Source organism: Eubalaena glacialis, chromosome 12 (assembly GCF_028564815.1).
Source record: "Eubalaena glacialis isolate mEubGla1 chromosome 12, mEubGla1.1.hap2.+ XY, whole genome shotgun sequence".
In the NCBI taxonomy this organism is placed as follows: Eukaryota; Metazoa; Chordata; class Mammalia; order Artiodactyla; family Balaenidae; genus Eubalaena; species Eubalaena glacialis.
This window is the reverse complement of record NC_083727.1, coordinates 12,572,257-12,596,893: the sequence shown is the minus strand read 5'-3', so window position 1 is coordinate 12,596,893 and position 24,637 is coordinate 12,572,257. Positions and strand designations below refer to the sequence as shown.

Genomic DNA, 24,637 nt, shown 5'->3' with positions numbered 1-24,637 from the left:
CCAGGGATCACCGTCACACCCACCGGTTATCAAATGCCACAGCAAAGCAGGAAATGGAATAAGCCGGGGACATTAATTGTGATAAAACAGGAAATACAAACTTGAAGGGCCTGACTTTGGCGACAGCCTTCCCTCTGACTTTCAGTGACTGTATTCTACAGATTACTATTAGCAGCTGTCAAGCCTCAGAACACTACGTTAGCGGAATAACCAGGGAGAGAAATTTAAGAAATCATCCATATCTTGCAATTTAAGAGGTATAATTGGCACCTCCCCTTTTTAATGCCATGTGATGTCGACACACTCCGCAAAGGGTATGTGATCCAATCTTTCTCTTCACCATTCTTCTCACTGAGTTGTAACTTACCATCTGTAAAAGGCAGCGTATGTGTTCACTTTGAAACTATTCTGTCAGAAATGTGAAAAATCTTCCCCAGGATATCCCTGTAATGTATGCAACAAAAGAACAGCTAGAGTTTTTTTCAGCACTTACTATATGCTATACAGTTTATTTTACCATTTATTGTGGTAAATGCTTCACCTGCATTATCTCACTGAATCCTCAACATAAACCCTCAAAGTTTAGTAACGGCATGACCCCAAATTTAAAAATAAGCTAGTTGACTAAGCAATGCATAGAAATTGGCCAACATCACACATCTAGTAAGTGATTGGTAAAGGATCCAAACGTAAGCAGCCAGCCCTGGTCTTAACCACCATGTACTACTGTAGCAGCCACAGATGTTTTTAGAATGAGGAATGGCCCAAACACAAACAGACAAATTTAGACAACCATAACAGACAGAAAACAGAGAGACTATGAATGGATACATGAATACCTTTTCTCTCCAGGCAAAATCCTTAAGAGTAAAACAGTTATTCCTCTATTGCAGGCAATTAACTACAGGCATCCAAAGCAGACACATTCCACTGAGAGCCATGATTTTTAAAAACTAATTCCAACTTTGTTAGGGAGACTCCCAGGTTTTACCTTCTCCCCCATCAAGTGCTGACCAAAGGCCTTTATTGCACGAGCCCTGATGTGGGCAGATAAACAGACACTATCCCTGACCACCTCAAGTGCAAATGTTAATCCTGTCACTGGGCTTTAGAATGAAAATGTTTGTTTGGTTTTTTTTAAAGAGAAAAAGAATGTTAACTGCATGGAACAAAAAAACAAAACAACTCTACTCCTTACATCTCACTGCAACAATATGTTACTTTCATTACATTGTACCTTTGGATCTATAAAAAGCAAACAAAACCAACAATTATAATAAAAAGTTCTATAATATGAAGTCTGCTTTTATAAGAAAAAATCTTGTAATGTTTTTAGAACATTATAGTCATTATAGTTACCACCAAGGATGATAATTACCTACCTTAACCCACAAAACTGTTTTTAGATCTTCTGGTGACAATTAAGTCATTATAAGAGATTGATTTCACTACACTTATCACTTTCAGAAAGTCTACCACAACTACATTTAATAAGATAGCTTTCTCTTAGATCCTCAGCGGTCTCCCTGAATTCCTATGGTTGCTTCTAGGCATTTATACTTTTTTGTTGTTGTTGTTATTAGTTAGTCTTAAAGGTTTCTTTTCTCCCTGATTCATTAGAACATGATTTTAGGAGATGGAATTTCTACAGCTGAGCTGGAACATTACATATTATCTAACATTAAGTTAGTTTTCAAATCAGAAAATAGGAAAAAGGTACCAATATGCATGCTACCTTAATAAGATATTTTTTTAATTTTTATTTTATATTGGAGTAGAGTTGATTAACTATGTTGTGTTAGTTTTAGGTGTACAGCAAAGTGGATTCAATTATACATATACAAGTATCTATTCTTTTTCAAATTCTTTTCCCATTTAGGTTATTACAGAATATTCAGCAGAGTTCCTATGCTATACAGTAGTTAATAAAATACTTTTGCAATATCCATTCTAGGGCTTTTTTAAAAAAGATGAGGGAGAAACAGAAACACCCTCAGTGATGCAAGAAGAAGTTACCAAACAGAATTTCAAATTGCTAAAATATACAGAGAAAGGTGTTAAATTGATTAAAGTAATAGCTATAAATATCCTCCAAGGGATCACATACTCAGAAATCATGGGGAAGGAGCGAGGCGGAAATAGAAGCAGAAAAACTGGTTGGTTTTTTTAAGTGGTAACTACTAAAAAGTAAAAATTTACCTTGTTAAATTATTTTTAAAACCACATTCCCCTGAACTGTCACTGTGGATGGCTGAAGATGGAAGCTTTCCCAGAACTGAGTATATGTTTAACCCTGGGAATGATGTGGCAATGGCAACCACCCACAACAATCTGGGAAACAATGCAGAGCAAGAGAAAGGGCAGCCACACCCTGCAGAGGTGGGTCCTCATTTTTTTTTTTTCATCCTATCCTAATCTAGCCCCATTAGTTTTAAGTATAATCTGTGTGTTCTTCCAGAGTTCAGGACCTCAGAAATGAATACCCATGCGGCTGCGTCTGGATCTGGTAGAGCCAGTATGATTCATCTGGGCCTGGGTCTGAAATGCTCAGAGTATATATTTTTAAGATTTCGGTACACCATGCACCAAGCTAAAAGTGGAAATGGGAGTAGGGGGCAGTGTTTCTTACATGCTCCAGCATCCTTCTGGGGTGGCAAGAGTGGGGAGACTTCCAAACACTTGGATTGGGACTTCCCTGGTGGTCCAGTGATTAAAACTCTGGGCATCCACTGCTGGGGGGGGGGGGGGGGCACAGGTTCTACCCCTGATGGGGGAGCTAAGATCCCACACGCAGGTGTGGCCAAAAAAACAAACAAACAAACAAATGCTTGCATGCTATTTCTGACCACTTCTAGAGCATACATTCCTACAAATGCTCTGCTATTGCTTTGGCTCAACCACTAGAGTGAAGAATCTGAACATATAAAGGCTACATTATATGTGGAGCTAGGAGCGATGGTTAATCACTGATCAGTCACGGGCAGCAGACTGCAGGTGCTAACACACAGGACACCCACAGCTCCAGGTGTGACCTGAAGGCCACACCCCCTCAGCCCTCACTTCCCACAGCAGCCTCCTCTGCAGACTCCTTTCCTCTCCGGTCCTCACCACCTTCTCCCTCTCCCACCCGCACTGCCTGGCAGCCCACACTCCTATCTCTTTTTTCACTCTAGTCAATGTTTTAGTAGTTCCTCCTTTTTTCAATGAAGAGGTTTTATGTTTCCTTATGCTATAAAAGTCCAGTCAATTTCACATTTCACAGATCAAAGGAAATAAATACCCAGGAAGTCAAGTTAAGTTTTGCACAGAGCCTTTGACTGGTTTTTCTCCTTGAGATGCAGGGGCTTCCCCTACAGTAGAAGGACCAGTTCACTCCAGGTCTAAAACCCAGTAGACTGCCATGTTCCTTAAGAGAAAGGCAAGTGCCTCCCTAATAGAATCCTGAATCAAATAACATTTAGGAGCCCGAAAAAATTCATACACATATGTGTATAGTTCTATATATGTGTGTGAGGATAGACAGATATAGATATTTATATATGTATTACATATGTATACACACACACACACACACACACACACACACACGCACTTCCTCCACAAAGAAAGGCCACTCAAAGACATAAAGTCCTCCACTGGCCTCCACCTACTAAGAGGCATAAACAGGGCCTTGGTGATGTAGCCCACCTCCCCACACCACCCCTCCAGGTTCACCTCTCTCCACCCCACCTCAGGAGAGAGCCAGCATGATCAAGTTCTTTCAGTTGTAAGTAAATGCCTTATCTCTCTGGCCTCCCAGTTTTCTCCCAAATCTTTTCTTTCCCCTCCTCTAGGCCTGGCTACTCCCTGCTCATCCTACAGGTCTGGATTTGGATGTGGCTTCCTCCAAGAAGCCCTCCGTGCTGTGCCTGTTCAAACTCTGAGTGAATTACTCTTCTGCTGACATACCTGTGGGCTTGTCTGTGTTCTCCACTCAATGGAAGGTGCCAAAGACAGGGACCCTGTCCACTTCACTGCACCTAGTAGAGACGTTACACATGATAGGTGCTCTATATATGTTTGATGACTTACATTTAAAGTTAGTTAACCTCTATTTGCACCAATTTTCCTGCTAACAAATGGCTTCCACCTCTGGGCTGTAATAGACATTATTTATACAAAATTTCACGGCATTCAGAATATTTCAGATAAATCCTACAATATATGAAGGTAAATCAAAAGCAACAAGGTATTCTTCCAAGGTTTTGGGTCCGTCCATAACAAATCTTTTCTACCTAAATGGTTAAACTATGGAATAATAAAGAACCCAGGTAGAGAGGCGTTTACTCTCATTTCCAAAAAACAAAAAATTGTGGAAAAACTTGGAGTAGAGACAGAGTTTCTGTGGAATAATTCTTCTCTATAGAAGCCACCAGTACATAGTCATTCAATGAATGAATAGCTCTGTTAGTATTAAAGTAAGAGACTGCATAATCTATGGTGTTCTGTTACCCAGTTCAGGGAGGGCGGAACATGTCCCAATTCATCAAACATCTACTTTACCAAACAGTCATCTATTCCAAAAGATGGTTACAGATTTTAAAGAATTCAAATAAAATGCATTCCGTGCTTAAGTCATACTGAGGCTGTGCTGTGTTCATTCAGGAAGATGCTTTAACACAGCGTGATCTCTCGGGACATCGATGCCTCTTCTCCCATTTGCTCTTGAATTTACTCAGATGTCTGCACCCATCAACCCACCAAAACTAACTTTCAAGTTCAATGTCCTCCACACACTAAATACACTGGTCAATTCTCAGTCTCTTGCACCCATCAACCCACCAAAACTAACTTTCAAGTTTAATGTCCTCCACACACTAAATACACTGGTCAATTCTCAGTCTCCCCTTATTAGCCCACCAGCAGTACTGGGCCCAGTTGACCACTCTTTCCTTCTGGGAGCACTTTGCTCACTGGCCCCAGGACACCACCCTTCCCGAGATTTCCTGTACTTACTGGCAGCAACTTGCTGGTTGCTCAATCCCCAGACTTGTAAGGGTGGGAACGCCCTAGATCTCTTCTCTCCCCTTGTCTCCCTCTGCCCACTCATTGGGTGATATCATCCAGTCTCAGAGATTTAATACCACATATATACCCCAATGGCCACCAAATTTCTATCTAGTCCCAAACTCCCCCATTAATGCAGACACACATCTCTACTTCACTTGGCGAACTAACAAGCACGGATGTTTCGAACCCAAATAGTCCCTTCACCGTCTCCTCCCACACTCTTCCAGCTCTCTGCGGACGGCAACTCTAACCTTCCAATTCCCCAGACCAAAGACGCCACGGGTATCCTCTCACACCACCACCCGATCTCTAGGTAAATCCCACTGGCCTTTCAGAACACCCAGAACATGGCCGCCTCTCGTGATGGTGACCACAGCTGCCACCTGGTCCAAGAGTCATCTTTCAGATGGTTATTGCCCCAGTATCTTAACTGGCTCCCTGATTCCACCCTTGCTAACTTCTGTCTACTCAACACAGCAACCACTGTCATCTTAAAATGTAAATATGGTATCACTCCTTGGCTCCAAAGCCTCCAATTTCTCCCCAAACACCAAATTAAAGCCAAAACATACGTAACGGTCTCTAAGGCTCTGCCCCATCTGGCCTCCCCCTCCTCTGATCTCATCTCCTGCTGCTCTGCCCTTGGCTCCCTCTGTTCCAGCCACGCTGGCCTCCCTGCTCCCTCCACGTGTCGGGCTCTGGCCTGTCTCAGGCCATTTGCACTTACTGTTCCCTCTGCCAAGGACATCCCTCCGCCTGTTAGCTGAGTGCTCACGGAAAGCTTTCCCCCAGCCGTCCCGGTTAACACTGCATCCCCGCTTCCCTCCTGCATCCACCTATGGCCCTTGCCTGCAACATGTACCACACCCATGTGCTACGAGTTTTACTTACTGTGTGTCAACCCCCACTAGAATGTCAGATCCGGGAAGACAGGAACTACTTACTGTCTCTTCTATTCACTGCTGAATCCTCAGCTCTCTCGGAACAGCTCGTGGTACAGGGTCAGCACTCAGTAAGCACTGCTGAATGAATGCATGGTGACTAGCTACTTTCATCAGACTTAGTGGAAGTGTCAGTTAACAGGGCACTCTAGTTAGCAGACGAAAAGTTAAATGCAAAGAGTCAGTTCTATTTCTCCTAATGTGATCTGGTGCACTACTTCATCCAAAACTTCGTTTCCCGAATTAACGTGAAAGGCAAGCGCATCATTTCAGAATACCAGGTTGTGCAGTTAGTATTACTTTAAAAATCATAGACGAGAAATGAGCAAAAAACAATTTTTTTTTTTTGGCCGCGCCGTGCGGCATGCAAGATTTTAGTTCCCCAACCAGGGACTGAACCCGTGCCACCCTGCAGTGGAAGCGAGGAGTCTTAACCACTGGACTGTCAAGGAAGTCCCAGAAATGAGCAAATTTTAATGGAAACGTCAGCTGTGCAGAATACCCGGGAGATGTTATAAGAAAAGTCATCTATTGTTTTATAGCTGATCCTATTAAGTAAAGAATCTGTTCATTTTACCTGAAACTCACAGAAGAAATCACATCTACTTCTAAGGCTTGGATGGGCCAATGACGAACAAGAAAACGGGCCCCATCATGCCTATGAAGGACGGACCTGCCACCCCCTTGAGCGGCACGCCCTGGAAGAGCCCTCCACACCCTTGGCTCTCTCCCAGCCGGTACGACCCAAAGGAGGCACTGATCTCAGGGAACCGGCTCCCCGTCCCACACAGCAAGTGCAGCCAGAACTGCTGATCTCACTAAGCACTGGACAAGACTGCAGGGATTACTCTACGACGCATTTAGCATTTATCAGCACTGATTTTATATCTCCATTGACAAGCTTCCTGCAGGACCCTAATCTTCTCTACTTCACTAGGTGTTCTATGTCTTAGACTGCGATGTACAGAAATAATTCAGGGTGCCATATTCATGTATATTGCATCATTTCACACTCAAGTTGGAGGACCTAAATTTCAGCTAACACTCTCCTATTTTAACACATTCCATGTGCCAAGCTGCATGATATCTCCACCTCATTAAAACAAGAGACAATCAGAGTGCTGCAGTGAGAGAGGGCACTGAGTTTTCTGAAGTAGCTGAATCATGCAAGATGCTGGTACCACGCAAGATGTCTCCTCTGCAAACTAGAACGGCTTTTGAGGTTGCTACCCATAAGGTGTGCTCACTCTTGAACCTGCAAAGCAGCTCTTTCCGGAATTCAGCACACTTCAATGGTACTGCCATGCTAAGGCACTGAGGCACAAAGCGTGGACATGAAAGTCCCCTTCTCTCCACTCTCACATGCAGACCCTGCCAAGGCTTCTGGAACACTCGTGGGCGGTGCTTCTCTTGGCAGCCCTTCCCCCGTCTCTCTCTCTCTCAAGGCCCCTGCTCTTACTCAGGCCTCTTCAACTCTCTCCGAGAGACCACCCCAAACGCCTCCCAGAGCTGGTCTCTCAGATTCCAATCACTCCTGCCTGCAAAGCCCTCCCTACATCCCACAGTTCTGCCAGCAACATGCCTCCTTTCAAACCCCTCTATCATTTCTCCATTATCCACTGAATTAAGTACAAACTTCCTAAAAGTCAGTGGCTCTCAAACTGCGGTCCACAGAACACCTGAAAAAGATTCACGGGCTGCCTGCTAAGCACCCAGCAACCAGGGCGTCACCTATGCCCACACCTACGGCAGCAGGCTCTGGGGAGTTAGGGCCGGGAATCATTTGACCCTTATTAGTGAGTGACTCTCAGGCCCACTAAAATCTAAGTGCCAACACCCTACGTCTTGCATTCAAGCAACATGGCTGGACACATCTGGCTGTGCTGGATTAACACATATCAAACCAACCCATAAGACTAAAAACGAAATTTTTTAAAAGATGGGCTAGCAGTTGGAAGGTAAGAGAGAACCGCTAAGGCTGCCAAACTTAAGGGTTCAAGATCCTGGTGAGAAAGACAGGAAAGTGAGTCCCACATTCTCTCCCATGAGGCCCTTTATGGCCTTTCTGAGTCCCCAGCAGCCTAAGGAAGAGGCCAAGCAGAAAGGAGCCCTGGCTCTGAATATAGTAGGAAAATCATCTGATTACCCTAGAATGTACAAACAAGAGAACAAAAACCGTCTCTAATTCCATCATCCATAGAGAACCAATGCTGGTATTGTAATATATTTCCTTCTAGTCTTTGTACATATATATTCATACAATCTCGGAAATTTAACTTAGGCAAAACTAGAACTTGAAAACATTGTCTATCCAAAAGTGCATAATCCCTATTAAGTATATTTTTAAATCCCTCTTCTTCCATTTCCAGTCACCCTATCAAATATTAAAAAGAGAAAAAATATAGATACAGTATTCCTTACAATTATTTTTATCGAGTGGTAAAATTACAGGTTAAATTCAAGTAGAGCAATTCAGACCATACTGTTAATAACATCAGTGCTCTCCTCTTGCCCTCAAAACTTACTATCAGGACAAACTTACGTCGGTGCCTACCCAAGAGCAGCCAGGTAAGGTCAGGTTCTGGAATCAAACGTTTCTTGACTCAAACCCCATCTACTGTGTACACAACCTCAGAGGGGTCAGGGCCTGGCCTCCTTAACTCTGAAATGAAGACGATAAAAGTGCTGCCGTCAAACAAGTATTGTGAGGACTAAACGAGATAATTCACGAAAAGCCATAGCAAGGGCCGAGCACGTAAGAAATCTCAGTAAATGTCACCTGCTAACTGCTGCCTCCCTCACCAAGGCATGTGCTTCTTCATGACAGGCTTTGTTTACATCTAATTCATGTTTTTGCTCCTAGCATGAAGCGGAGGAACTGGTACTAAAAAGGAAATCTATATATTTTTTCATTTTAAGTTTTTAAAGGGAATAAATGGTTGAAAGAAACACCTCATGAAGGTTTAACAAAATATCATCCATAATGAAAATACGTGTGTGTGTATATATGTAAATATAGTCTGTATACTTGTATGTGTGTATGTGTATATAGACACACATATGGACTGTTCACTTACAAAACAAGCTGAAAAGTTAAAACATTCTGAAATTTTTTTTAAGTTATTTGTTTATTTATTTATTTATCTATTTATTTATTTATTTTTGGCTGCGTTGGGTCTTCATTGCTGCGCGCGGGCTTTCTCTAGTTGCGTGAGCGGGGGCTACTCTTCATTGTGGTGCGCGGGCTTCTCACTGCGATGGCTTCTCTTGTTGCGGAGCATGGGCTCTAGGTGCACAGGCTTCAGTAGTTGTGGCACGTGGGCTCAGTAGTTGTGGCTCGTGGGCTTAGCTGCTCTGCGGCCTGTGGGATCTTCCAGGGCCAGGGCTCGAACCCGTGTCTCCTGCATTGGCAGGCGGATTCTTAACCACTGCGCCACCAGGGAAGCCCAACATTCTGAGATTTTTATTGAGAAGTTTTGCAGATTGTATCCTGGGGTCAGTACCACTCCAGTTTAAGTACTAAAACTAGTGCTTTTCCTGTTTGTTTTGTCTCCCAATTCAGAGCACCAGGAAGATAGAAAGACCTTGAGTAAACTGATAACTTACTATTTCAAACAGGACCCCACAAGCCAGCACGGAAGTTAGGAGCACACACCTTATTTCCAAGGTATATGCTTTACTTTATACATAGAATCTTTCTGTACAAACAGAAACAGTTCCTGTCAGGGACCAGTACCACACAGCCAGTGAGTGGCAAAGTAAACGCACTCAGAAGAAGCCAAATTCTTGCTTTTACACTGAAGAGTAACTACTCAATGGCCTGCTGGGTTCATCAAGGCATCAGTATTTCTGGCTTAACAATACCTGTAGGGAGTTACATGTTACAATTTTAGAAATAAGGTAATTAGTTAAGTAGCAAAATGAAATTATAGGTTAACAAACAGATTTACTAAATAATTAATGAGTTGCTCTACGGCTACTTGTATTCACATATTATACGTCTGTTTCTCACTAAGACAAACCTGACCACAGCTGTCCACAGAGGGAATCAACACACTAGCCCACAGATATGTTATGCTTGGCCTATACCAAAAAAAAACTGTTGACAGATTTCTGAAAACTGGAAAATGTCACAAAGAAATACAGACACCCAACTTCATTTGAAAACAATAAGAACAACAACAAAGAAGCATAAGATTCTAGAAACTGTAGGTCCATAGTCAGCAGAAACTGAGCAGCCCATGTATCTTTGGGTTTGCCACAGTCTCCACCACTCCCTACTGTCTCAGTTGCCCCTACATTTCAATTTCTGACATTGCCTCCTGGTCCCTGTAGGCGTCTAAGTTTGCAACTCTTGTTGCAAGTCTCAGGGCCATTCCCGGTCCTCAGTGTTCACTTCTGTAGCAGCTTTTTCATTTTGGACTCTCTTGGCCTTTGTCGACTGCGTAGGGGGCGGGGGGTGGGGGGGCGGGGGGTGGGGAGGCGGGGGGTGGGAATGGGGAACTCTCAAACTCCATCTGCACTGATTCGATGTCCATGAACTAAAACAAAAGAGCTTTTCACCTTGGACTGCAGCATATTTGCCACTCTGAGTATTTCTGTTTTCTGCTTTTTCTTCCTCTCATTTCCCTTTGCATCTGCATGCATTGTTCAAAGCCAAAACCTGAGTGCTACGTGAAAGAGAACAACTATCCACTCTCCCTCAAATGGAATGGGGGACGGTGTGTCACATTCTACTCTTCTGTGAGAGCGAGGCCTGGAAATTCCACACAAAACCTAAACAGGTCCCTTCAGACCGTGAAACATTCCCCTCATTCTGTTTTCCTGGGGCTGAACACTCACAGAGGTACACAGCAAAAGGGTCCCCTGGGCCTGGGGTGGCGCAGCTGTCTAGGAGCCCATGGGGACAAAGGCTTTAACTCTCCCCTGCCCACTCTGTGGGAAGGACACTTACAGACCTCAGTGCATTAATGCACCTACGGAAATACGCAACAACTGTCCCTACTAGAAAAGTTCTCCTTCCTACTCAATCACTATGTATGAGCTAAAAACCAACTGCAGACAAGAATTATGGGGGATGGTCTGACATACGTTATTTATTTTTCTAGGCTCCACACGAGTGGTATAGACTGGTGGTCCTCAAATTTTAGCCAGCACTAGAATCACTGAGGGACCACAGCTTCCTGCATCCCACCCCCAGAGTTTCTGATTCTGTGAGTCTGGGATGGGGCCTGAGAATTTACATGTCTAAGCTCTAATGTTGAAAAAGGAAGGTCCATGGATAAACAACAAGGTCCTACTGTATAGCACAAGGAACTATATTCAATATCCTGTGATAAACTATAATGGAAAAGAATATGAAAAAGAATATATCAATATATATGTATAACTGAGTCACTCTGCTGTACAGCAGAAATTAAACACGACATTGTAAATCAACTATACTTCAATAAAATTTTTTACAAAACTGACAATTAAAACAGGATCTAGGTTTTAAATGTGTATATTTGTTTAAAACAAAGTAGATTACACTTTGCAAACACTAAAAAAAAAAAAACGAGGAAGTTCAAGAACAACGGTGACAAGATGTTGAGCCACATATATGTGGCTGGGAAAGAGTTTCTTGAAAATCTCAGTTTAAAAACATCAGGAGTCAGGGACAATTGTCAGAGATTTACAGGTGCTCATTAAGTATCCCGATTAGACGGCGCCAGATAAGAAGAACAAAGAGTTTCTCCACCTCCAAAAAGAGTCTTTCTTTACAGATCAGTTTTAGATGAGATTCTTCAACTTGGCCTAGGGGTGCTTGTAACCAAACCACTTCATACCATCTGTCTTTAGATGTCTTACTCACAAGCAGTATTCGTGTTTTTTATTTAACACTTATTACCAACAATTTCAGGCTTTAGTGTAGACAGCCATTTTCATAAACGCTACTCACAGCTCTGTCATCGGCTCACGGTTAGTTTAAGACTCCAGTTGGAATCCGTGTTAAGATGGTGCCTTGTGAAATCTGTTCCACTCTACACATTAAGCTAGTTTTCCTGTTTCAAAGGTCATATTCCAGGTAGACTTTTGACTTGATTCTCCCTAAGACACGGTAATATAAAATTACCCTGAGAACATGAAAATCTGTTCAGTTAACACAGGTTAAAGTTCGAAACACATAAACACACACAGACACACACACTCATGTACACACATCCACTCCTAAACCCAAAAGCACTGAATTTCCCTTCTGCTGCAAATCTCTGAAAATAGGAAATAGAGTGTTTCTTTTCACTGAAAGGTTTTCCTCAGGAAAGCATGATTCAGATGATCATAATCACTGCCTTTTCTGATTGATGACACATAGGGGTTTTTCCTCTAAAAGTCTGAAAGATACTCTCCCTATAGGGGGTGACATGAGGTGTGTGTTGTAAAGTTTCTAGGTTATTCTAATATAAACCTACCAACCTTCGATTCTCTCCCACTCACTCCTACCCTGTTGATAAGCGATGCATCAAGTGTTAAAAAAAAAAAAAAAAATGTGTTCAACTCCTACCTGTTGAAATTTCTCAAAATACCATCTATTCAATCAAAAACTGGTGACTCTATTTTCCAAAGTAAAATTAGGACTGTCTATCAGCAGAGCAAAGTATTTTAAATTAGATCTATTGACCAGTTCCTTTGACTCAACTATTTTTCGTTTTCATAAAAAGACTTTCTAATTTTGACAACTACTGATCTGCATTCTAAGGAACTGTTTTGCTCTAGTAAACACAACTGCATCTGCCCTTCTGATCCCAGGTTAAAAACTGTTCCATCAGCCATCTGATGTCAAAGAAAACAAACTAGGCTAAGTCCACTTTCACAAAAACCCTATTCATAGATGAATAAACAGCTTCAGAAACTGTAGCTCCCTGCAAAATGTGCCAGAAGAGAACAATGATGTAAACAAAGCATGCGAACGCAGAAAGACAGATTGTGCTCTCCCTTTTAAATGACAAGAGAGTAATCAGGATGAGGGAAGGGCAGGGAGAGCTCTTAACCCTGGCAGAGAAAGAAAAAAATGAATCTACACCCTAAGTTCAAATATAGTTTTTAAATTATCTGGATGTGAAGCTATCAGTGAACCAACTCTACCTAGAACTTGGCTTCACAAATGCTAGAACCACCAATACCTTCGTTCAAGACACCATCATCTCCAGAATACTGCAATGCCTTCCATCTGGGCTCCCTAAACTCATTTCTGCCCCAAGAACCCAAATCAGATCATGTCACTCCCCTGCTTTTCATGACGAGAAAATGTTGCAAATGCCTGTCCAAGACTTATGAGACCCTCCATGATCTGACAGCTGTGTCTCTCACCCCACCCACCACAACCCCACCATCCTTGCTCCTCATGACTCCACTACGCTTCCTTTCCTCAAACACTCCAAGCTCATTTGCACCTCAGGGCCTTTGCACTAGCTGTGCCTTCTGCCTACAATGCTCTTCCCCCTAATTTTCCAATGGCTGGTTCCTTCTTGTCATTCATACCCAAGTGTCATCTTCTCAGAGAGGCTTCCCCAGTGACACCATCCCAAGAAGTCTCCCACCCGGTCACTCTCCCTCACCTCTCTGCTTTACTTTCTTCTTAGCACTTATCACTAGTGAATATTTTCTTGTTCATCTGCTTCGTTGTGGTGGTGGTTTTGGTATTGTTGTCTGTCATCCCCACATCTACCATATTAAAGGAGGGAGCCAGCTGGAACCCTGCACCTAGAACACAGCTGGATTTCCAGCACCTGGAACTTAGTAGGTCCTCAGTAATCACTTGTTGAATGAATGAAACTCTCTCATTACTACAGGGTGGAATTTGTCATCGAGGAAAGTGTTCCTCCGAAGCTGTCTCCAAGAGAACTACTACTAAACCTTTCCACGGTGCCACCTTCCTCCAGGACATAGGAGGTCCTCAAAGGAAGTGAGGGAAAAGCATCCAAGGAAACAACGAGGAGAAGACAAAAAACAGACTTAATTTAACTCACCACCTATCCACCAATACAGAGAAGGATGGAATTGTCGTAAATTATTAGTAAACACATGAAAGGTGACTATCAGCCGCAACAGCATTAAATATTTAAGCAACAATAATCCAATTATACTACATATTAACTTGGAGTTATTATGAATTAATCAATAATGAGTTTGTGAACATTTATATGCCATACATTACGCAAAATGCTTTCCCTACGTTACCTCTTTTAATTCTAACAAAAACACTGTGAGTTAATTATCAGTCACATTTCACAAATGAGAAGCCTAAGGCAGGCTTGGGGAAGTTAAGATACTTTACTAAGTTTTCAAATCGGTTAGTATCAAATACAGAATCTGCTGTGAAGCAACTACATACACTTCAATAAAAATTTTAAAAAAAAATACAGAATCTGAATCCAGCTCATTTTATTCCAAAGCCTGTGTGTTATTCACCATGCCCAATCTCTTCCTCAGCAGTTAAAATGAAAATGCTGTGAAGAATCAAAAGCAAGCAGGAAATGAAGCCATAAAAATCGTTTAAGAAAGTTAAATGGATGGATGGATGGATGGATGTGATTCCACCAAATAGAAATGTTAATTGTACCAGACAAAAAATCTGCCATATGACACTCAAGATAAAATAAAAATTAGATTAAGAGAGTCAAAAAGAGAAATGATTCATTACTGACTGAGTAGCATTCTGAAACAATACAACACAGTCAACAAACTACACTAAAAATAAATAACTGGCAAGAAGTGTCTCAAATGCTAAAAGGTCAGGTTCAGAATATGTAGGGCCCTGCTTAAGCTGTGTAATTAAAAAAAAGAAAGAAAGAAAGAAAAGAAAAAGAAAGAGAAAGAAAAGGAATGTATCCCATGAGTGTAAACCCTGAAGGGATAATCAGGAAACACAAAAGTCAAAAGTTCAAGTTGCCCCTCCCGACACTTGATGAAGAGAGAACGAAAAGCACCACTTGACCACAGGAGGGACCAGGGGCTGCACAGAACAAGAGAACAGAAGCCTGTGGAGTCTGGTCCCAACTCCTGGCCTTCTGACCTTGGACAACTCACTTCATGTCCAAAAGCCTCTATCCTCACTGGGCCTTCACTGTGCTCCTCTCGGGCTTGTGAAAATATCCAATGAGAACAAACATGGAAGAGCTTGTGTAAATAAAACTTGCTTTAAAGCCTAGCTAATGGCTATACCAGTGGTGAAAACACCAGAAACCTCACAAAATGAAAGCAAAGAGGAAAAGGAGGTGAGAACATAGATGTCCCAGAGCTAGAACACAACAGGCTTGGAATGAACAAACATCGAGGCGGTGACACAGAAACAGCAAGACAGAAAACTGAGGTACCCGCAGCTCTCCGCAATTATGTGAACGCAAAAGGGAAGCATGCAGGTGAGGCCTGAACAAGGAGAGGTCAACTCCCAATCTCCACCGACACAGAACTCAGACACCCGGCCTCGGCACAGCACGTACTTCCAAATTTTGAGAACCGCCCTGAATGACATTCAGTGTCACTTTCCAGCAACAATGAAATCTCCCCCCCAAAATCATCTAAGTTTGGTAAACCCGGTGCAGTCCCAGACTACAGGACCATGTGACTGGCCAAAAGCCCAGCTCATCCTCCAAAGTCCACCTAAGGATCCTGAGAACACACTTCAACCACACAAGCCCACTGACCACCCCATGACTCCCTTCTTCCCACTTGGCTTTAAAAAAAAAAAGGATGGTTATGAGAACTCTTCAAATCCCAAGAAATATGGAAGACAGCTCAAGGGAAATGTCTCATTTAGTTTACAGAGAATCACCTGATGTTGTCGCTAGGCGGTGCTTATAAATATATAAATATATAAGCACACACCCTAAGATTGCTTTTCTGTTTTAATTAGTGGCCAAGTCAAGTGTCGTCACCAGGGAACTTAAATAAAATAGATGGAGCCCATGTCAGATCAGACAGCAGGACCTACCAGCGAAGTGCGAAAACACGTTTGCAGCGGCTGCTAGAGCAGAGCTTCTCAAGCTGCAATGTGCACGTGGATCACCGGGGGATCTTGTTAGAATGCAGAGTTAGCGGGCTTGTGCCTCTGCATCTCCAACAAGCTCCCGGGTGATGCGGGTACCACTCGTCATGGACCAGGTGCCACAGAGGGGTCAACGGTCCAAAGCAAGAGGCAGTCCTAACGCCATGCTCCCTGGAAGTCCAGTGACTATAAGAAAAAAGTTGAGAAAATACAGTTTGAACTTATTTACCCCAAGAGGGCTCATGATATTGGCAAGAGGTATCTACCACTCAGCTCACCAAGAACCTTCCCCTGATTAGTGATGTTGAGCATCCTTTCATATACTTGTTGGGCATCTGTCTGTCTCGTCACTTTTTATTATTTCTGCTTCTTAGTATTTTTAAAAGAAATTTGCCTAAGAGGAATTAATAGAGTCCTTCGTATACTTGTTCTAATATTTTTAAGTTTGCTCTTCATAATTAAGCTTTAGATACACCTAGAATTTACTTTGCACAGAGGATGCAACAGTATTGTTGTGAGTATAAAACGTAAAGAATTTAATAAAATATCAACATAGAAAAAGCAAAAAACAAAAACAAGAACCTTCCTGACCAGCCGCAAGTCCCACCCCGGGTCCTCTGAGGGGTTGGCATATGGCAGGGAAATCTCCACGGCACTGACTGGTGTCCCTGAATGGTAAGAATCAACCTTATGACAGACCACGCGGCTCAGAGAGAGTAATTTATGTCCTGGAGCTGTAGGATAAAAGAGGAGAGGAAGCAATAAAAACAAGTAGTAATTTATTGAGAGCTTACATAAGATCACACAGGCAGAGGTGGTACCGGGATACAAAGCCAGAGACTGATTCCAGAGCCCACACTCTCACCTCTAAGTTCCAGTGCCTGGTACAAGCCACGGGAGCGATGAAGTGATGGAGGAGAGGACAGCATTTAAGTGCACCACCGCCTATCAGCACGAGACCAGAGACTCCCTGCCTCTGCTTTAGTTTCTTCGCCTTTAATACGGGCTAATAATTGTTCGCACACCTCACCGGGTTTTCTGAGGAGTAAATGAGGGAGTCTAAATAAAGCACTTAGCCCAGTGTCTGATACATAATAAATACTTCAATGAATGTTTTTCTATTATTATGATTAAGAAAACTCTGTGGCTGGAGTCCAGGAGATAGAAGTGGCAAGAAATTGGAATAAAGGAAAGAGTTCTTGACCTATAGCCAAATGGTGGACCTACAACTGCCAAAAGAAACGACCTCCCTTTTTCAGCGACCCTAGAGGCTAAAGGAAGAAGGACAACCTAACTGGAATCAGAATGACAAAAAGAACTGGCCTTTGACCAGCCACGAACAAGATCTCTACCGTTAACAAGGGAACTCCAGCTCCTCTGTGACCAGATAGTGAGGCACTTTAAAACTGCTGACCTGCCACATGTTACAGACACATCAGGAAAAAAGCAGTGCCCACGGCCAGATATAGAAAATGAGCAGATGTCCTGAGCACATGCTCAGACCTCAAACAAGAAAGCTCCCTTTCCTCTTGGTTGGTGATGGGGAAACATTAACCACCCTGGCAGCACCAGAAGGTGGCCAGAGAGACTTCTGTTCTGGGACTAAAGCTGGTTTTATAGATGTGCTCCCTCAACAACAAACACACTTATTTCGAGACTGTCCGTCGCAGACCGATCAATGACCAAGGGCTGGACAGACGGGGCTGCAGGGACAAACCAGTAACCCTTCCTCCTTGCTGAAGACACTCCCCCAATGGCCTGAAAGCAGAAACACAACTTGGGACACGGCATTTTACAACGCAACTTCTAATATTTAAATCAAGCTTAGAATGATTTGGCTTTAAGCCAGACTCTTTCCAACTTTTCCCATTGTTACAAGGAACTCCAGATGTGAATTTTTAAATTTAATTCTTTACCATAAAGTTGCAATTAACTGTTTCCAATGAAACATCTTTGTAAATGAAATGACCATATTAAATACAACAAGAAAAAAAAAATCAGGCTTAGAGACAAAGACCTCATAATCAGCCTAGGGTTCTGACCTGAGAAAACTTAACAGGGATGAAAATACAACACTATTTCTAAAACAAGGCGGACCCATGGGCTTGAGGGAAGTGGGAAATTGTGACATGTGTCCTACTTTGAGAGCTGATCTATGAGTATCAGCACATGTAAATTACTGTATGTCAGACACTACTGGCTGCCTACCAATATCTATTCTCCCCCTCTTCCTTACTGAATAAACTCCAAATTTTTTTCAAGGCCACAGTGTACGAAACTTTAAAAAAAACTACAGTGACCAGCTTCCCTTGTAGCATGAGGTAGTCACATGACAGCTGTAGGAACTACGATGTAAGCCAAGTCATTTGATGGAACCTCTAGGAGAGCTCTTTGAAGGGGAAAACTTGGCTACCACCAGTGTTTTGTCTCCTCTGGGTCTCCTTTCTCCAGCCTGGAACAAGAACGTGATCCTGGTGGCGGAGCAGCCATCCTGCACGGAGGTGTTTGGTATAAAGGGTTCAGCCCCCTGCTCAGAATGGCTGAACAGGATGACAGAAGAAGCGTGGAGTCCTGATGGCACCATAGAAACCCCACACAATCCTGAATTCCCTATTTCCAGACTTCTTTTCCAAGGAAAAATCAAAACTCTCATTTGGAGAGTGCACCAAAAACTGGGTTTTCTGTTATATGCAGCTGACCCTATTCTTGCCTGATACACATTGTAAAAGTTCATCTGCTTTGCAAAAGCCTTCACCAAATCATCTGGAAGGCAAGGTGCCATGAAACTATGAATTAATTTGATTAACAAATAACCTTCCTGACATATACAGAATAGGTAGAATAAGACACACATATAGCGAATGACTCTCCTCCAGTAACACATGATCTATAACTCATCACAGGGATCCTGATGGTCTACTCATCAATGTGGTGAAGATGAGAGCGTCCTCTGGGGGTGACCCTGGGAAAAACCTCCCAAGAAGATGGAAGGAAATGAAGCCAAACTGTCTGGGGTCAAACGCCGCTCTGTCACTTCGTGGCTGTGTGACACTGGTCAGAGTACTTAACCTTCCTATGCCTCGGTGTCCTCAACTGCAAAATGGAAATGATAGTTCCTACCTCAAAGGGTGTTTACGCATTTAAATGAGCTAACACTTGTACAATGCTTAGACCTGTGCTAACATGCACTGAGGATCTACTAATATTATAACACTGGTGTTGCTAGAGCTAGGGATTAATACAAATAAAAATTATAATAAAATAGTAATAATAATAAAAGCCAGATGAATTACTTCATTTTGTAGACAGCAACCTTTTTCCTAATATATGCATCTGCCTAATAACATCAACATGAGAGCAAGCTAGAGGTTGTGGCCGGATTTAGACAGTTTTAAATCTAAGGCTTTCTACAGTGCTCACGATCACCACTGCCACACTCATGCAATGCCAAGAGTGGCAATCTACAAGAAGAGCTGCTTATCAGTAGGATGTATTTATAAAATGGGGGTTGGGCAGGGAGGTTAGCAAAGACAGCTAAAAATAGTCCTATAAGCAAACAAGTTTGCATAAGCCAACAGTTCATTAAAAAGTCGATATTTTCACATCATGACTATGAGAAATATTCAAGTAATGTGTCACCCAATTGGGGAGAATGTAGCCTCTCGTCTAAGAGTTCGCCACACACTTCCTCCTTTTATCTTCTCTAGATTCTAACACAGAAAGTATCCAGGTCATTCTATGAGGCTGTACTTAAGGGTCCAAAGGGGCACAAGCATTTTGTACAAAGTTGCCACGTACTAGCCACAGGTATGTAACCTAATCAGTATCCAACGCTCCAGACACCAAGATACTGAACCACCCATAATTCCTCTTTCAGGTCAGTAGAAAACTTTCCCTGGGTGAAAGCAATCTCAACTAAGTCACAATGTCAAGGCAACAGGATACCAAAAACAGTTTAATCTGCTCTGACTTAAATGCTAAACAAACATAACAGGATGTGAATTTATGCTTCTCCTCTCCCAATCCCAGGAGGGACCAAAAAAAAAAAAGACACAAATCTTGAGGGTGTGAAGATCTCACTCCATAATCTCCCTGTTTGCCTGTTACCGGTTTTCTGGTTGTACCTTATCAAGTAGGCTGGCAGTGGCTCAGAAAAGCCAAAGAGTGATAAATTGTAACCCTTTCTTTTACTCAGGAGCAGTACTGTCCAGTACAAATATAATGTGAGCTGCAAAAGTCAGCCGCCTGTGTAATTTTTAATTTTTTAGGAGCCACCTTTCAGAAGGTAAAAATAAATAGGTGAAGTTAATTTTAGGAATAAACTTTATTTACCCCAATATATCAAAATATTATCATTTCAACATGTAATAAGTATAAAAAACTAGCAATGAGATAGTTTATATGCTGTTTTTCACACGAGTGTGTATTTTACACTTACAGCACATGGCAATTTGGACCAGCCATATTTCAAGGGCCCAAAAGCCACTTGTGGTCTGGCTACCATTTTGGACAGAGCAGCTCTTGAGGTCAAAAACTGCTGAAGTCATCAGTTTCTTAGTTTGCTTCTATGATGGATACACTGGTAAAACAGATCAACCAACTCAGACTGGGCAAGTCGCTAGACAGGGGACCTAGTAGTATCTTGAATGGGGGAACACACCCCATCTCAAAATTGGATCTGGGTCTTTATAGCTTTTAAGTTTATGTTTCGTATCAAGCAGTGACATTGCTGTTTACACGTTACTTAATGTACAAGTACTTGGTGTTTTCATGTTTGTTTTAAATAAGAGCCCAGGAAATTTTGGTCCCTGGGCAAACCTCTTCTCAAGAGCGATGTACCCTGTCCCTTCTCCCAAAGGAGCAGGAAATGGTCAGACATACCCCGCTGGCACGTGCCATACTTCCCATACATCTGGGACATCCCATTCCACGTGGTCTGTGTGTACTACGCAGGCATGAGAAATGAGATGCAGAGATGACCAGTGTTTGTGATGCCGCAGCCATGGGTGAGAGAGTTAGAAAGATGACCTGATCTTACCAGTGTTTACCTACCTCTCAGGCTTACTGATGACCAAGGTTAATAACAGAGAGAGAGCTCTTAGCAAACCGTAACGCGCTATACAATTCTAGTTATTATTATTGAGAAAGGACACCATTCCTCTCACCTGGAAGAGCAGATAGAAGAAAGTAAAAAAAAAAAAAAAAAAAGTAACTTGAAACAGAGAGATGCTGAGTTGGGAGGGGGGTGAAGAGCCCACCAAAACACTGGTTGTTCTTGGAGGGCTTGTTCTCTTGAAAGGGTTCAAAGAGGCTTGAGGAACCTCCGTCACTTTTCCCTCGAAATCTTGGCAGGTACTTAAAAGTAACCGTGACAGCTCGGAGTCCAAGCTTCCAGCCACCCCTGCTCTACCACCGGCCGCCTGTCCAACCAACCCACCGCTTTTCCTCATCCCAAACGACGGCATAACTCAGGGAAAAGGTTCCAAGCAGTTAGACGACTTCCTCCCAGGGTTTAAATATGGCCTAAAAATGCGGCGCCACCGGGGGTACTGGCGGCTTCCCGGAGCGAAAGTCGCCGAGTCCCGGGGAGTCAGGCTCAAGGCTCGTCGCCGGCGCGAACGCCTCAGTGTTGGTTCTTGCGCTGCCCTCCCTCCCCCTCCGACAAAAACAGGGAGGCTCGCCGAGCCGCCGGGGTCTCCCTTTACCTGTCCAACCGCCTCGTCACGCCTGCGAACTGCTCTGGGCAGGCGGCGTTGACGACGTCCGAGGGGAGTCACCCACACAAAGGCGCCTTGTGCCTCTGCGCCCCGGGACAGGCAGCCGGGGCGCCGGGAAGGGCAGGGAGGGCGCCCCCGCGTCCGAGATCCGCACGCCCGACCCCCTCCTTCCATTCAGAGGCCACCCCTACCCCGCCCCCGGTTTAAAGATGGGCCTCTCCTCGGCTTGCCACCACTCGCACCCCCGCAAGCAGGCACAAGAGCTAGGGGCGCACAAGCCACTGGGAAGAAGTTTGCATTGTCACCGCGCTGCGCTCTCAACGCTCCTCGCCTGCAGGAAGGGCTGAGCACCCCCTATCCCAGCTCCCCGCCAGCCGATGCCCGGGGTCGGAGACGCCGGGCGCCCCCCAGGCTCGCTCACCTCTAGTCCAGTCCACCACTTGTTTGGGGCTCCACTTGGTCACGGGCTCCATGGTGGATGGCTGGGCACCCAGCGGGGCTGGAGTCGGCCGTAAAGTCCTGCTGCCCGCGCCCGTTGCCCCTTCCCGGGAGGGCGCGCCCCGCGGCTGGTCCCCGCGCCCGAGAGCCCCGTCAAAGCTGCATGACTGCCGCGGTCAGCGGGACATCCCAGCGCGGCTCAGCCCGGGCGGCGCGGCCCTCTCCCCGGCGCACGGGACAGCGGCGCGGCTCCTCCTCCAGCTGCCACCGTCCAGCTGCAGCTCCTCCTCCTCCTCCCGCGGCCGCCGCGGCCGGGACCCCGGGCACAGCTGCTGCTCCTGGGCGACGGCAGCTGCTGAGACTCGGGGCTGTGAGCCCAGATCCCCCGGCCTCGGCTCCAAGCGGGACTCTCCCGGCCCTGCTGCTCCCCGACGCCCCTCTGCGCCTCCGGCCGGGACCGCTGCCTCGGGTTCTCGGGCCGCGCGCTCCGCTCCCCCTCCAGCTCCTCCTCTGGGCTGCGAGCTCTCCCGGGTCCCCGCTCCTCGCGCGCCGGCGTCCGGAGTCTTCCCGCCCGCAGGTCCCACCTCCTGCGCCTCCCTGGCTGGCTGCACCGGCGCGGGGAGGAGCGCAGAGCGAGCGCGCTCGGGTTACAAAGTTCCAGCTCCAGGCTGCGCGCTCGGAATAAAAGAAGGGGCGGGGCCGGACACCCAGCGAAACTCGTGGGAGGGGGCGGGGCCGCCCAGCCAGCCGACTCCGGTTACTTTCCCTCTCTCAGCGGGTCTCCGCACACTCGGGAGTGGCCCGGGCCGGACTTTCTTTCTCAGGGGGCGGGTTGTAGATACGCGTGCATCCTGCAGAGCCCGTTGGCTTTGGTGAGGCCTGGGTCCTATTGGTAGCAGTACAGGCCGTCTGGCTGTGAGCAACAGTGCACTAAAAAAAGTAATAATAAAACTAAAGTGAGACCTGCACGTTCTGTTCGCTTTAAGTGCTGTGGGTCAATACTGCTATGCGATTAAGCCCTCCTCCTTTTACATTTCTTAAGTGAAAATTATTTTATTTATATTTTGGATGACATTGTGACAATCTAATTCACTTCTTTTAAAATTTATTTTATTGAAGTATAGTTGATTTACCATGTGTTAACTTCTGTTCTACAGCAAAGTGATTCAGTTATATACATATACATTCCTTTTCATATCCTTTCCCATTACGGTTTATCACAGGACACTGAATACAATTCCCTGTGCTATACAGTAGGACCTTGTTTATCCATTCTCTATATAACAGTTTGCATCTGCTAATCCCAAACTCCCAATCCATCCCTCTCCCACCTCCCCTCCCCCTTGGCAACCCATTCTATATGTCTGTAACTCACTTCTCTTTTAATGCTACTGCAATATTTCAACTTCGCAACTAAAATGAATCATACTAAACTGGTAGCTTTTAGCGTTCTATATTGCCATACTGTAATATTCATATTTGCAAAGTGAGCTAATGCTCATTTGAATTAGTCATCCATCGTGAAGGGAAAGTTGTTAGCCAGCTCCAAAAAAAAAAAGATACTGTGTGCACTTTCAGCGACTGACAGAAGGGCCCTTTTACTTTCAGGGACTCAATCTGGGGCCAGAGTTAACCCCGAACTGGGGGAAAATCCTAAATTTGAATACCCACCTCTCCTCCTTCAAGCCTCACTTCACCCCCTCCTCTCCAGCCCCAGTGAGCTCTACCTCCCACTCACAGATGCTCTGGCACTTAGTGATTCTTACCTTCCATTGCATTATTTATTTACATCTTCCCCTTGGAGACTGTTAAGCCCTGGGAGGCAGAACTTACCTGATATTATATAGAGCTTTTTCTCCTCTCCCTCTTCCTACCACCTAGCTGGTACCACCTAGCAGGGAGTCAAAGGTGCAGTTGGTATTTATTCATTCATTTAATATATATCTGGATGCCTCCTGTGTGCCAGCCACTTCATTCATGAAATATCTGTTGAATTAGTATGATACGGACTATTTATACAGGTCAACTTGGATGCACGTGTTGGAAGGATGGCTAGCAGAAGGCCTAAGCGTCTGCTGCATAGTGTGATGAGCTGGAGTACCCAAGAAGAAGAAACCTACTTTAAAAAGTGAAACATCAGACTCACCTTCCATGCAACTAACTCATCTACAGCAGAGGAGCCACAACAACACAAAGACATGCAGTTATCAAATACAATAATTTTTTGTTGTCGTTTTTTGAGCAAGAGTTGCTGGTTGACCAGGAAACTTGGTAAAGGCAGTGACAAAATTCCAGATGGCATAGTTGTCCTTCAGAAAAGAAATGACTTTTAAAACTTAATAACATCAATTGTTCACCATCTTTTCTTTATGGAAGCAAGAAGGGAGCATCTTAACATCTGTCATTGGATTCACTGGAAAATGTAACCAATCTTACCCACACCTTTAGTTACAGCAATCACTGTA

The 24,637-nt window shown here is 44.2% G+C and overlaps 1 protein-coding gene across 2 annotated transcripts in view; it reads right to left on the bottom strand.

Moving 5' to 3' along the window:
- Window positions 1-22,836, bottom strand: part of CNKSR3 (CNKSR family member 3) — a 100,040-nt gene extending 77,204 nt beyond the window's left edge. For both annotated transcript variants that reach the window (XM_061206997.1, XM_061206996.1), the window contains exon 1: window positions 22,156-22,836. Coding sequence is in view for 1 of the 2 variants with exons in the window: in XM_061206996.1 (XP_061062979.1) it covers window positions 22,156-22,207 (52 nt within the window). In the remaining variant the exon portion in view is untranslated. The remainder of the gene's footprint in view (window positions 1-22,155) is intronic.
- Between the last annotated feature and the right edge of the window lie 1,801 nt (window positions 22,837-24,637).